The sequence below is a fragment of the Aplysia californica genome, unplaced genomic scaffold (genome assembly GCF_000002075.1).
Source record: "Aplysia californica isolate F4 #8 unplaced genomic scaffold, AplCal3.0 scaffold00133, whole genome shotgun sequence".
Classification (NCBI taxonomy): domain Eukaryota; kingdom Metazoa; phylum Mollusca; class Gastropoda; order Aplysiida; family Aplysiidae; genus Aplysia; species Aplysia californica.
Window position 1 is genome coordinate 1,395,150 of NW_004797403.1, and position 15,587 is coordinate 1,410,736.

Below are 15,587 nucleotides of genomic sequence, written 5' to 3' on the forward strand. Positions count from 1 at the left end.
TGCCCACGCGATGACCCCGTTCACCGTCACAGGTCAGCGCGCCACTGGTTACCTGAGTTCTCAACTAAAGTATCCTGTTTCTGTGCACCGTGAACTGACTTCAAAACCCCTAGCCCATACCAATAGAAACTATATTAAAACATATTTTCCGACACTCGTATAGGACAATGATAAGTCTTTTGTGACTTAGGTATGACAGACAATTTTAACTACATCTAGTTTTGCCCTAAAAATACAAAATGAATCCTGATCTGGGCCTGAGGAGAGGCAAGAACAACAACACTGCCAAAACCATGTTTGGTTTCAGGAATCACAGATTTTAAAAAACTTGCAAAGCAAAACTTATTAATAAAACCTTTATAGTTAGGCTCACGGCAGAGCAAAAAGTGACAATAGAAGAGAGCGTGTACTGAGACCCGGAGCTGGAAGGACTATGAGAGCGTGGGATGTAGTGATACTGAAAACCAGGCAATCAGTGAATCACTGCACCATGGACTGAAGCATTGATTTTTTTCAAAATGTTAAATCACAGTACTAGTTTTTAATCAGCAACAAGCCATCTTGATGCCTAGACGTCCAACATAGAGGTTTTCGAGGATTGAAAATGGCATTTCCTCATTGCCATTATTCAATTTGTCATCACTGATAAATCCGACAAATCGGGGAACACCAACCTTGAAGATACAATCATCAAGCCTGTACTCTAATGTTCCCTCATTTACGCACTCCATCGTCGAATGTCAAAACCACTTCCACCTATAGCTTTTATTTTAGCATCAGTTTCTTGCACCGCGACCGTATCCTACTGCCGTAGACTTAATTGCATCAAATGCCTCCCCTCAATTCCGAAGATCTGCAATTTTAATGCTCCTACTTTGAATGAACTTTGATTACCCCAACAACCACCGGCTGGTCCCTTACTCATGCCACACTCACACGATGCAAACTCGCACAGGTTCACTGACTAGTCACGATGACGGGCCCGGCAATCTAGAAATTGGAGGATGCTTGTTTTCTTTTTCTTCCTTTTTTTTGTCATTATAGTGACATCAGTGAGAATATAGATTTAATTTGTATGGCGACACTGTGTTTTTTATGAATAAACTGCATGTTACAATTTTTTATTAACTGTAAATCTAACGTTAACAAACTACCATCAGACAATTCTGAGCGGTAACGAAAGTGAAAGTAGATTTTGATTTCTCTCTACATTCACAATTCTGTTTTCTAGATAAATGAACTAAATGCACAGACTTTCCAGCCACAGCAAAAACCCGAAGATAGACAGAAAGAATGAATGAATAAAAGGAAGGAAGAAGATTATCTATCGAGAGTCGACAGATTTTAGCCGATATGCATGTGAAAAACTATTGCCGACCGAACGGCAGAGATAGACAATGGTCGAGTGCACGAAAGGCACAATCTGGCAGTTTCCAATACTACTTACTTATTCCTGAGAGTTGCCGTAAATATCTGACAAGTTACAGAGGCAAGTGCGGATCTCTCTCTCTCTCTCTCTCTCTCTCTCTCTCTCTCAGTCTCTCTCTCTCTCTCTCTCTCTCTCTCTCTCTCTCTCTCTCTCTCTCTCTCTCTCTCTCTCTCTCTCTCTCTCTCTTTACAGAGGCAAGTGCGGATATCTATCTCTCTCTCTCTCTCGGAACTTTCGCAACGTACGAATTTACGCAAAAACAAAGAAGATTGGAAACACTGAAGAATCTTTTTTTTCTTTCGGCACCCATCACAAATCAGGTAGTTCACTGAAGCACCTTTTTTTTTTTCTTTTTCTTCTTTCGGCACCCATCACAAATCAGGTAGATTTAGGCAGCCCTGCCATCTGTGTCTAACAAAACTGTTACTATTTCCTAACGTACTTCATAGCAATTAAATGGTCTTACAGTACCACAAGTACAATCAAACTTCAACAAAAAATGTATAATACTGAGCACTCAGCTGAAAACATGTGCATCTCTTACTTGTTTGGGAAAGCCTTCACAGCAAATTCCAAATACATTGCACTTCCTTGGCACCAGGAAATAAATGGGACCAGGTTGCAGGGGTTTGAGGGATAATGCACTTTCTGTGCAAAATCAAAGGAATAGTGCATCCACTCTACCCCTTGAACAGGTCTCAAACCTTGTAGGACATGCTGGGAGACAACAGCCTTGGCCTTTGCCACCTCTTCCCGGTACTTGGCACGCCCAGCCTGAACCAGCTGGAGGAGGCCACACTGAATTTCCAGGGCCTCCAATTTAGAATCTGAAGCAGAAAAAGAAAGAATTGCTGTATCTGGCGAAGGAAAATAATGAGAGAATTTGTTGAAAAAAGGCTTAAAGATTTAATTACATTGAAATGGAAAAACGAAAATAGAAATTCACCTTCATTGATCCCAGCAAGGAAATTTTAGAGTACAATGGCATGAGAAACATAATACACAAACATTCATACAACAATGTACATTATATACTCATGATAGTACAATACTATTACATTACATCCTTTTACTCGCACTATACAATTACACAAACACCATTTCTGGTCACCACTGAGCAGCACCCGTGGGAGCTAGGGTTATTCTCTTGTTCAAAGACACAACTCAATGGTCCTCCTTTTTTTTAGCATAGTGATTGTCCATAATTGATGTGAAACAAAATAGTCCTTTCAGTTTTACAATGATAATATAATTTTACCCTGGATAACAAGAAATTAAACCATTTTCATGAAATAATATTTCTATGTTTACTTGATAAATAGGAAAGATCAAGTGAAATAAGAGCTGTCATATTATGATACCTATGTTCATGTAAGTTCACGGATCTCTGGACCAACGTGTTGTTTTTATGACAAGTGAAGCACAAGTCAGTCATTGGCTTACACACCAAAATGTACATAATATAGCCCGTGTACTTTCCACATTCTCCGGAACATTGTATGTTCTATTGACCTAAAACCTCTAAATTAATAGAAATAAGGGGGAAAATTAAAAGGAGAGAAAAAAAAATAATGCATCAGTTTTTGACCAAATCTCAAGCTATGCAAATACACGTATTTTGCATAAATAATGATCAAAGGTACAAGAGGACAGAAAAAGTGAAATGTGAGTAAGCCATAAAAAGTAAAAAGCAAGTAAATAATGAATAAAATCTTTTGCTATCAATAGTCGGGTATCTATTCTCACTTGAGTAAAGAAAAGAAATTTCAACAGGCCTAGGTCTTGACCACCAAACCTGTAACCTCATGATATCCAGCCAGGTAGGCTTACACTATACTGCCAACACCAAAAATGTATATACAGTCGAACCTGTGTAAGACTACCTCCCATTGTCAAGGTAGAAAAGCGGCCGTATAAGACAGGTGGCCATCTTAGGCAGGACTGATCAAGATAAGAAAACAAACCCTTCCTTTCTGAGGTCGCCGCATTGTTGTTGTTGTTGTTGTTATAGTTGTTGTTGTTGTTGCTTTCGCTGGGTTTTTTCCGTCTTTTTTTTTTACTTTGTTGCTGCTTTTGTGCAAGGGTGACAATAAAACGAAATGTGTCAGACAAGGAGGACTGAGTGCTAGGGTAAGACAAACACATGGGTCGCCACCACTCGGAGAACGATCGACGCTTCTGTCACAAGTTCATGTTGACGTCCTTTGTTACTTTGTTACAGACTGGGTAAACAGTGACCACTCATCTCACTTACGATTTGTGTACGAGTTGTGGGAGGGGCTTATGGGTTATGAGAGATCACACGCTTACCTCACCAGCAGCTGAAAATTTGTTACCTATTGGTCAACAGTGGGAGGGGCCAACGCAACATGATCGGTTGAAGGGACTATTTAACCACCAACGACAGGTGATTGGATTATGACAGTTCGCCTACAACGTCAGGGGCCAATGCATAATTTATGACAAAACGTAATGGAGTCACTAAGGTGGCCATATAAGACAGGGGTTACCGTTTGGAGTGATAAGGTTTGTGTGTTAAAATATGGTGGCCGCGGCCGCGTTGGACAAGTGTCCGTTTTACACAGTTAAATTACAGTCGAACCTGCCCTGACGGCCACCTCTATAAGACGGCCACTTTCCATTTCCCCCCCTTGCATTTTTTCTATATAATTTAACTGTGTAAAACGGCCACCTGTCCGACACGGCCGCGGCCACCATATTTTAACACACAACCCCTATCACACTAAGCAATAACACCCATCTAAGACGGCCACCTTAGTGACTCCATTACGTTTTGTCATAAATTGTGCATTGGCCCCAGGCGTTGTCGGCGAGCCATCATAATCCAATCACTTGTCGTTGTTGTTAGGTAGTCCCTCCAACCGATCATGTTGCGTAGATCTGTTGACCAATAGGTAGGCTACCAATTTTCAGCTGCTGGTTAGGTTAGCGTGTGATCCCTCATTACCCATAAGCCCTGCCCAGAACTCATACGCAAATCGTAAGTGAGATGAGTGGTCACTGTTTACCCAGTCCGTAAGAAAGTAACAATGGACGTCAACATGAACTTGTGACAGAAGCGTCGCTCGTTCTCTGAGTGGTGGCGACCCATGTGTTTGTTTGAACACGGCACTCGGTCTACCTCGTACATTTCGTTTTATAGTCACCTTTGCGCAAAATCAGCAACAAAATAGAAATAACATACAAAATACAAATCAACAACAACGAAAACAAAAACAATCGATTGAGACTTCAGAAGAGAATGGTTTGTTTTCTTCATCTTGATCAGTCCTGCCTAAGATGGCCACCTGTCTTATAAGGCCACTTTTCTCCTTGACAATGGTTGGCCGTCTTACACAGGGTTGACTGTATATAGAAAAAACGCAAGGGGGGAAATGGAAAGTGGCTTTTGGTACAGGTGACCGTCTCATAGAGGTGGCCGTCATGGCAGGTTCGACTGTAATTTAATGGATGTTTTTGAAAAAAAATGTTAAGAATTCTGCCACTTACCAGCTTGTTTGGTGTCATTATAATATTCTCCTCAAACACTCTTGTAGGTCATGGAGGAAGGAAGGAGATGGACATTCCAGTTTTTGAATCCTGGCATCCTCCCTGGTAGGCCAAGGGCATGCTGCTCAGCACAGGTGTGGAGAAACTTGAGGGCCCTCGAGGTGTCTTCCGCAGTGAAGGCCAGCTTTGTGCGTCCTCCCCTTGTCTTTGTGCGAGGTTCTCTCCCATGTGCCAGAAAATGGCGTTTCAAAGCAGTGAGTTTATCAGTGCTTACCCTGTTAAAAAAAAGCAGAAACATTGGAATTATAAGGGCATACAAAAGTAGCTCGCTCTTTATCAAAGAGACATTAAAATTAGTCACTGGTTCAACTGCTACTGCTAAGGATATCATGTAAATGGTACATTATTTTTTTTTCTCCAAATTTATTACATGCATGATGCAGTAATTTATCAAAGACACTTTTAGGGAGGGTGTGGTAACTGTTTTGCTTCACGATTTATAGTAACAGGACTTGCAACACAGTAGGAATAAGTGCCCTGAACTACATGAGAAAATAAGACAGGTAGCAAAGGACGAAAGTAGAGTGACAGAAGAAGCAAATCACACTAGAGCGCCCACCAACCGCCAGCTCAGAGGAAGCTAAAATGCTAATGTGTCTGTACATTTCCACATTATAATAAAACTCATTGCCAAAAATACAAGTAAAAAATTTTTTTTTAAACTAACCCTAGAAGGAACTTGAATGCCTCTCCGTACACAATCCTGCTGTCTATTTGGTACTCCACGAACCGTGTCCTCTTCCGCTCTATTTGGAGTTTTTGTTTAGGTCGCTGTGTTGCTTTCCCCAGATGCAGAGTCAATGCCGAGAAGACGCAAGTATGATCAAATCTTTTTTGTCTGTGGATGAAATTAAAATTAATTGAGTTGACAATCATAGCAAAATGACAAAATGAATTCAAGGTGAATGAAATTATTATAATTCTCTAAACAACGTGGCTTCAATAATGAGAAAAGATTAGGTTGATCTTTTAGTCCACTCCCCCACCCACACACACAAGGTTCCAAACACATACATGTCATGATGTCCATAACTTGTGGTCACTTCATGCCTGCGATTAAAAATAGTAACAACACAGGCACCCAACACATGCTGTACACATCGAAATCTTATAAAAAGGATAACTAGATCTAGACGTTTTTCTGACTCCTCCAGAGACACCTAGATCTAGATCTACTTATCAGTAACCACCCGTGTTCATACAAGCAAAATAAATTCCTGTCATGAACTAAGGTGTTCAGGTGCTAAGTAGATCTATAGGCCTACGTATCATAAATGAAAAAGTATTTTTAACATCACTACATACCTCCACTCAAACTGCTCATTTGCATCCTTTTGTAAAAAAAAAACCTCGTCTGGAGAATTGGCAGATGCAGTCACGAGGGTCTTGTGAATTTGATGTCTTCACTGTGGACGACAAACAACATTTTAAGGAATCAATTTTCACAAACTCCAGGTCAGCAGCTTCACATAATATGTTCTGCTCTCATCAACAACTGATACAGAAGTTTGCTCAGCCACGTCCTCCTTCGCGCCGTTTGCCTCATGACCAGAGCTTGTTGATGAATACGGCTCCTCAGACGTTGACGAGTGAGTTCGTCGAGTTGAACAGCAGCACTCTCCCCCTCAAAATCCTTTTTCTTCCCTCATCATCGTCAACTTCCAAACTCCAGGCAAAGAAATCACTGAGCATATCTACAGTGTCATCACTAACAGGAATTTTACAATCCTTTGCTAAATTCAAAGCACGAGCAACTGTGGCAGCATGCTAGCACCCATCGTAATCAGGCCTAGATTTAGATCTAGATAATGTACGACAAAAACTAAAAACAATAACAATAATAACACTTGCACACACACATAGAATGTAGAAGTTCAGATCTCGCTGAAAAAAGCACAGATTTGATCTAGAGGAAGATCAATTACACTTAAAAAATCACTAAACCACAAAAAAAACGTACTAAAGTCAATCCAAGTGAAAATCTGTAAGACCAATAGCTGCAACAGACGACAACACAGCTGGCAGGACACGCCAACACAGTCAACGTAAACAAGCTTGAAGTGGGCTAGGAGTTACTGTTCTTCCCATGTTGTACCAAACAGAGTTGAGCATATAGACACCAAGTTGTTTACAAGACGACCAATTACGACCATTCATGCTTGAAAAGGGGGTCAAAATCTAAAAAATTTGGGCGAAGTAATGACACTAAAGCAAGGTGGCCTTGAGTAATGTAATGACTCTATAAATAATCTCACAGCTACACACCAGCAGGTTAATTGTTCTAAAGTGTTTCGACTCATTTTGAGGTCCGAATTCCTTAACCTCGTCATGTTAGCTCACATCTAACCACACACACCTCCAAAACAATTCAAAATAAAATAATTATAGTTGATTATAGTTGTGTATTTAGATCCAAAATGAAGCAGAACACATATCAAAACTATCAAAAGAACAACAACAAAATTGCATAGAAAGTCACATTTTTGCTTTCGAGCATCGTACCTTATAATAGCACACTGCGTTTTATGACTGATAATGACCGGGGCAGACACATTTTTTAGCAATGACCACGAAAAACCTTTTTTTGCAAAAAGTGTTTGCAAATAGATGGGTGCATTTTGTAGCTTTATATTCACTGAGCATGGAACTTTTTGAATTTTAAAAATCCATCAATAAACAAAAAAGTTACAGATTTTTTAATCAATTAATTTCTGGTACACTTTTATATAATGAAAAAACCGCAAAATATGGGACGTTCTTTGGTGAGTTTTGAGACAATATTCGTCATAACTCACTCATTTCTCGGAGTATTTAAAAGAAACTTGGCAACCCAGTACATTTTCTAGTGCAGAATCTAGTCCTGCTTTCAGATTTTTTGAGTTATGAAGACGTTTACAGGTAAAAATGTGGCGGTTTTCAGTGCGTTTTGAAACAATGTTTGTCATAGCTCGCCTATTTCTTGGAATATGTAAATGAAACTTGGCAGTCTAGTACATTTTTTAATGAAGAATCTAGTCATGCAGTCAGATTTTTAATATCTGTCATACTTTTTTAATTGTAAAGACATTAACAGGTAAAAAAGTGACGTTCTTTACAGATTTACAAAGATTATCAGTCATATGTTCTCCCAAAGTCATGATATTTGAATGAAACTTGGCAACATAAAAGGTTCTTCCTTGCCAAGCAATGCTCTGGATCAATTTGTCAAAAAAATGTAAGTAGAGAGCTGGATTTATTAGTCTAATTAATCCAGTTCTGTACTAGTAAAAGCATGCATACTTTGTTTTAGAAAATAAGATCGTCTCAGTGTATATTCCATTGTTGGACAGTGTCCTATTGTGTGGTAGATTAAGATGCGTTCAGACAATATAGTTTACAAGTCATGGGAATATTTGGCATGTGTAGGCTACAACTCATACAATAAATGTAACATATTTACACCCCCCCCTTCTCTCTCTCTCTCTCTCTCTCTCTCTCTCTCTCTCTCTCTCTCTCTCTCTCTCTCTCTCTCTCTCTCTCTCTCTCTCTCTCACGCGCACGCACACACACACACACACACACACATGCACGCGCGCGCACTCACGCACGCACGCGTGAACGATAACAATGTATAAACGGGACTATCTTCCCAGACTGGACTAAATAAGTACCATACTCTTTAATAACAATCTTAATGCCTCACTTTTCCAAACAGAGCACACAGGACGAGTCCAAGTGTGTGCTTTCCCAAGAGGGGGGAATAGGCTTTCATAACGCAAACACAATGCCATACCACTTCTCAAGATGTTTGCTTTTCTGTTTCTATTCTTCTGTCATGCAATCAAGCAAATAATAATGACTACATCTATTGTATTGTGACTAAAATGCAACAAAAACGCAAGTTATCAAGGCCCCCGTTTAGTTTTCAAGTATCCTTCCCCTCCTTTCTGGTTCACATAAGCGGGGTCTCGTTTATAGCGCCCGAGGCGACCGATGGCTGATGACGTCACTCAGTGGAAATTTCCCAGCAGCAGGGCATTCACCCAGTATGCGCAAATGGCAATGTCGCTTTTTCCCTTAGTTACTCCCACATTTTTAAAGATTACGCCAAAACCGCTAAACACAAAAGCTTGAAATTTTAAGGGAATAAAGAAAAATGGTGTACAACGTATCAGTCAGTTTGACAAATCACAGCTCCGAAAAATCTTCAAAGCGCACCACATCAACCACTTTCGCAAACGTTTTCGACTGCTTCTAGGATGGGTACATGTCAAACAAGAACAAGAACTACGAGATTGACCTCTTTTCTGATTGGCTGCCAAGTTTCATTCATATCCATTCATGAGAAGCGGAGTGAGAGCGAGTTGAAGACAACAACCTTTGCGTTAGTGCGTCCCACGAACGGGGGCCAAAAATCGGCAGAACAAAACGCGATCGGTGGGCATTGCTACATTTTTATTTACCCTCTTTAGATTAACATCAAAGAAAAGTGTCGGAACCTTAGTTTGCAGTGACCTTTTTTAGACCCATATGCCAAGATCTGAGAAGATTATACAGAATTATTTCGTTTCATCTTGTTTTAACCGCAGTCAGACGAAAGTGAACAAGCTATAACTACAAGAAATACACTTGCATAAAAGAAACTGAGTTTCAAAGTTGGAATTTCATTCAACCCACTGAAAAACTTCACCAAACACCCCACTTAAGCACACATGTCTATTGCACATGTCTATTGACTATCCATTCACCCTTTACATTCATGAGTGTAGTACTGTGTTGGCTACCCAGTTCAAACCTCTCCACACAGTCTGCTCCTATTTCAGCATGACATGTTAACAGTCTAGCACGTACATAGCCAATAGATTTTCAGGTTTGGCATACTTTTTTAAACATTTGTTTCTTTGTACTCAATACATGTACAAAGCAAAATTTATAGATAAAAGATTTCGACATCCCGTCAATTTCGCTATGTGCTTGCTAGACTGTATATTGTATTTTGAACTGTGTGTTCACCCTTGCGCCACGATGAGACCCAGTACTTCCAACTTCTGCAATGGGAGGGGATGGGGATGTGGAACTGTGGCAGCCTCTGCTGGAAATCCAGCCCAGGCCAGTCTTGGCTTAGATCTGCTCAGTGGCCACTGCCTCCTGTTCATGGCGGGCTCTCCAGTGACTCGTCCCCACATGATAGTCCAATGTGCCCTGCCGTCCTCTGGCAGGATGCCTGTTTTGAGGTCAACATTTTGCACAGGAAATAGAAAGAACTGTCCAAGCAATCAAAAATAAAAACACTTCACCATGTCATGCATTTAACACACAAAAGAAACAATGATACCTAAAACTAAGCCTGGTCCTTACAATTGTCTAAAACTGAACATTTGTTCATGTTGAAACTTCTCTCCTGGGAAGTGCAATACCAATTTCATTTCTGCATCTGTACTTTGGACAAAATTATGTCTTTCAAAACGTTAAAAATTCTGTCTTATTGTCATATCAATGCCAAGTACTTTGAGAGACACTGTGAGAGTCCTTGCAACCCCTTTCTATTCTCTAATGTGTGCTCTCCTTCCCATAATTCACCAACAAAAAGCTGTTTTGACAGTCTTCAGTCTGACATTCAGACCATTTGGCTAGAGCTTTCAGAAGCTTTACTCGAAAGCCTCGAACATCCTAGAACTTCTGAGTCCAGAATTTTGTCCTCAGATTGGAAGTGCAGGAGTCTGTACTGACAACTCATGTGATCGTGATTGAGTAGTTCAGCATGGCGCTTGTTGATGGTCTAGATCGGAGGTTCTATAACTGGGGTGGGTAAACCCGCAGTGGGTTGGCAGGTTCATCCAATGGGGTTCTTGAAATGTTTTTGTTAGTCAAAATTAGAGCACATTTTGTTGACAAAACAACTTGGGGAGGAAAAACAAGAGCATTCGTACAACCATGTGCGATGGGTTTGATGCATGTCACAATTCGTGATCCGATCTTGAAGTTTAAAAAAACATACATTTATTCATCTATTGTTATCGTTTCCATATCACACCATAGACTTGATCTTTTATGGAGCCCTGTTCATATTACAGAATGTGAAATCAGTGGCAGAATGGTTAGGCTCTCGGACTCAAACCATAGGGTTTTGGTTCAAATCCTGTCAGAGTCCAACATTGTATCCTTGAAAAAGGCATATTACATGAATTTTCCTGACTTCACACAGGTGGAAATGGGTACCGAATATAGACAGGGAAAGATCTTGTCAGTTTGGTTAGTGTTTTTGCTCTTAAAAATCAGCAGCTTGCACTGTATGTTTCCCAGGAAGCCAAAAATGTTTCCGAGGGCAATAGGGTCTACAGGGGCAATAATATAGGGTAAGGGGCATAGAAGTTGCTGTTGAGCGGGGATATGTGCTAAAAACAAAAAGCCATTCTTTATCATTATAAGTTATAAATTTGGGTTCAGATTGTGTTTTGAAGAGTAGAGGGTTTGTGGAGTTCTCAGACATCAACAGTAGGTTTGTGGAGGATAGGAAAACACTGGTCTAGCCCTTGATGACATGAAGGAGAACGATATAGATCACTGAACTGCAGACCATCAGCTTTTTCCCTTTGTGTTCCCAATTGTTCTATCCTGAATTGTTTGTCACTTACTCCTTCGCTTGGAGACCGTATTCCTTCCACAAAAAGAAGAAGCCCTACACTAGGAGACCTCACACTATCCTCTTTCTTCGTTTCCTCCTTCACTCACTGGCCCTGTCCCTTCCATACATTCTTCCGCTCCTATAGGATAGGACCATATCAACGCCGACACCGACAGTCAGACCAGACCCGCCGTTTTCCGTCGGGTGCGGCCAACCACATTAACACCGGAGTTTGGCGGTCAGACACAGCCGTCTTGCAAATATGGCGTGTGGTAGAAGAAAAAAATTGTTGCTATTGTTGCTTTTGAGACGCAGAAAAAAAAATGATAACCAAGACTAGAAGACTTTCTGTGCATTCCATACAAAGAGAGCGAGATACACTAGGTGAATTTCATCATTTGTTTCCGCAGTTGTTGGAGGATTGTGAAAAATTCCAACAATACTATCGCATGAAACACAGCAGTTTCAATGAACTGCTAGAGATATGCAGAGCTGACCAAGAACTGCTAGAATTCTGTGTTGTGTCATTGAGGCGGGAAAGGGGACACAACTATGCAGAGATAACATCATTAAAATTACCTCCCATCTCGCCCGACGGACCGTCTTCAATAGAACATGTTTTATCGGAGACGGTCTGACCGGAGACGACGCAGGATGTCGGGCGTCAGTATGGTAGCCGAAACCGTTTCTGTTACCTTTCATTACTAAAGAGCCGGTGCGCATTCTTTTGTGCCCGAAGACGGTCTGGTCTGACCGTCCGTGTCCGGCGTTAATATGGTTGTGGCCTTACTCACTGAAAATTCTACTGTCCTTTCTTCCAATCTCCTCCTTTTTCCAAATGGCTCTCCTCCATCAGATCCCACCCTCTTTGCACCAATTTCCCTTCCTTCAAACCCTGTATCCTCTTGACTGGACTCGGGTGTTGGCCTCCAATATCCTCTCAGTAGATCATACACCTTTAAAACTCGTTCGACCCCGAACCAGACATCCACTCTTCACCCTAATCGACCCAAAAACTCCTTGTACCATGCCTTTCCTAATTCCACACAGATACAATCATCCCTCCCTTGTATATGAAACTTATACGTCTGCCTCTTCCCTGCCAAGTCAACAGCAAATAGGACAGTATTCTCTCTCATCTGAAATCCAAAGGACAGGTTTGGTATATCAAACCCATATGATACAACCTGCCTTCTTCGAAACGCATGAAAAACTCTCTCGGCTTCTCCACCTTTGGTACATCTACAGCTGCAACAGGACAATTCGCCATCCCTACTGCTTCCATGGTCCTTCAGGAACAGACAGATCTGTGAAAGAGAAAAACACAGACAAGGCACAGATTAGTATCATCATACAAGACTATAACAACATACAGTCTTTTACCCTGACAAACGCTACATTATTTTTATACATAATATAAGCATGCATGATAAAGTACATGTATTATCAAAAGTTTCATTTCTAAATTCATGAAAAAAGGAAAATAATGCCCATACATGTACATGAGCTCTGGTTTTGAAAACCAAGTAAGAGAGAAAAGCACATCCTAATAATATTATTGGCAAGTTAGTGGAGGGAAAAAAAGGCATGACGTACTGACAAACGTAACAGACATAATGTATAGAATAGTGTAGGAACTTCTGGTAGCATCCTGCAAAAAAAGTCCACATGAAAACTTGATGCGCAAAGGAACAAGAAAAGACAGGAAGCAAAAAATAAAACCCAAACAAACAGAAGATATCTAGGCCTAGGTTATTTCTACATTTTTCCACATTCGCCAACAGGCAGATTATTTGGTCGCTTTTAAGGACAAGCGGGACTAACCCAGGTTTCGGGGGTTTCCAGAAATCGTGACCTACACCAAAAGTCGGCACTGCCCTACCTATAGGAGAAGTTTGGTTTCATTGCTGGGTACGTTTGTTTGGTTATGAAGAAAACTCTACTTATTTTTTTTAAAAAGTGAACAAGGGTCCAAAATTTTACCTTTGATTTTCTCCAAACAGCATTTTTTGGGATAGCCCCCCTTGTGCTTAAAAGTGACCATTTAAGGACCTGTGAAATATTTATCGAATTATAATCGTCATGCTAGACAAAATTTTCTCTCAGCTTAGGGGTTGATTGTGGTTTAATTCATTAAGACAATAAGAACTTTCATCTTTGACTAAGGCTTCTTAGAATAGAATAAAGACAGAACAAAATCTGCATCAATACATCAAAATTACCATGTCCTGGAATGCAAATCTCGAATTGGAATGTTTTGTGCCCATGAGTTGAATATATCTGAGTGAAATGGAAAGGAAAAACGATGTCTGAAGTGTGAGCATGACTACGTGCAGATATGTCTGCATATCCATATCATGTAAGGCAAAAAAAGAAAACAGGTGGATAGTTATATAATGTACCCACACACATACTGTAGACTTTGTTTAATACTAAATTCTTGTCACCTTGAAAGGATTTCAAATCCTCGTGGTCCCCCCCCCCCCTCTTTATTCTAAGCATTGCAACTTTCCTCAATATAAAAAAATATTAAGAAATTCTCTGTTTCTGTGAAGCTAGTGTTATCAGGGAATTGCTCTAAATCTATCTTCCTATCTACTTATAAGATCCGTGTAGACAAACACAAAACACACAAACATGGAGTTAGAAGAAAAAGAGAAGGAAGTCGGGGGGGGGGGGGAGGAGAGAGAGAGAGAGAGAGACAGAGAGAGACAGAGAGAGAGACAGAGAGAGAGACAGACAGACAGACAGACAGACAGACGGACAGACAGACAGACAGACAGACAGACAGACAGACAGACAGACAGACAGACAGACAGACAGACAGAGAGAGAGAGAGAGAGAGAGACAGACAGACAGACAGACAGACAGACAGACAGACAGACAGAGAGAGAGAGAGAGAGAGAGAGAGAGAGAGAGACCCGGCTCTGAATAGTATTATTTCGTAAGCCACATGATACAAAGTCACAACCAGAAAATTTTGAAAAAAATTTTTTGCTGTTTCTTAATCTATGGTATCGGTTGGTTAGGAAATATTTTGTCGAAATTCACATTCTACATGTTGAAAAAAGCAAGAAAACACAATGTGCCATGTGCAGGCCGTCGTGCTCCAAGATCACAAGCTACGCTCTGCTGGACAGCATAGATGAACGCTTTATGGCCACACGGTCCAGTGGCAAAAACAAAAACTGCGTCTAAGAGACATTCTGATGTTGTCTCTTGGATGTGCCGAAAATATGTACACATTTGGGTCAGCTGATGTAGACAGAGTGGTAATAATTTATTGCACTATTAAGACTTCTGAAGGGAGACCCGATGCTTAGTGGGAGAGACTGAATTTATGATGGGCTGTTGCTTGACTCATTAACGGAAAAGATAATGTCTCATCGTTACATTATCACTCAGTGTTCAGTCTCAATTACTCGAATTTCTTCAGTCTTGGTTTCTTAATTTTTGCCTTCGTAATTGACTTCGAAACTCCGCCAGGAAGAGATGTTAATAAACAAGCCAAAAATGTCTTTAGTTTGAAAAGACAAATTAAAAAGCTTTGATCCCACATTTTAGGGCGGGGATGAGGTGGGGGGGGAGGGGGGGTTAGCAATTTAACCTTACAATTGCAAAAGCAGAGGTCATGATGATAAATATTCACACCTCAGTCTTTATGAATGTGCTGATTCAAATAGTTTGCTCCTTCTTTCCTACGAGACATCTATCGTCCTTATCTCCCGTTCTTCTTTTTTATTTTTGTTACTCTCTTGTAACACTTCTAATCCTCTGGCGCTTATATGACCTTATGCAGTTGCAAGCGCCGTAAAACTCTTACAAAAACAAAAGCAGAAAGAACATAATCGAGCCAAAGAAGAAACAAATCATTGAGGGCTACTTCACACTCTGACAGAGCAGGAGAGTCCAACTTATTCTTGCATGAACAATTTCTACACTGTCTCCCAAATGTAACCAGTGATTAATGAAGACAGTTCCTCA

General features: G+C 40.5%; 1 protein-coding gene across 2 annotated transcripts in view; it reads right to left on the reverse strand.

Moving 5' to 3' along the window:
• LOC101853080 overlaps positions 1-7,631 on the reverse strand; it is an 11,512-nt gene extending 3,881 nt beyond the window's left edge. Inside the window, exons 1-5 of one of the 2 annotated variants that reach the window (XM_035969273.1) lie at positions 6,960-7,631; positions 6,305-6,405; positions 5,667-5,837; positions 4,940-5,214; positions 2,134-2,256 (exon numbers count right to left, since the gene is read on the reverse strand). In XM_035969273.1, the coding sequence (XP_035825166.1) occupies positions 2,134-2,256; positions 4,940-4,957 (141 nt within the window). In that variant the 5' untranslated portion in view covers positions 4,958-5,214; positions 5,667-5,837; positions 6,305-6,405; positions 6,960-7,631. The other variant, XM_005096621.3, reaches the window with a different exon arrangement.
• Positions 7,632-15,587: the final 7,956 nt, after the last annotated feature.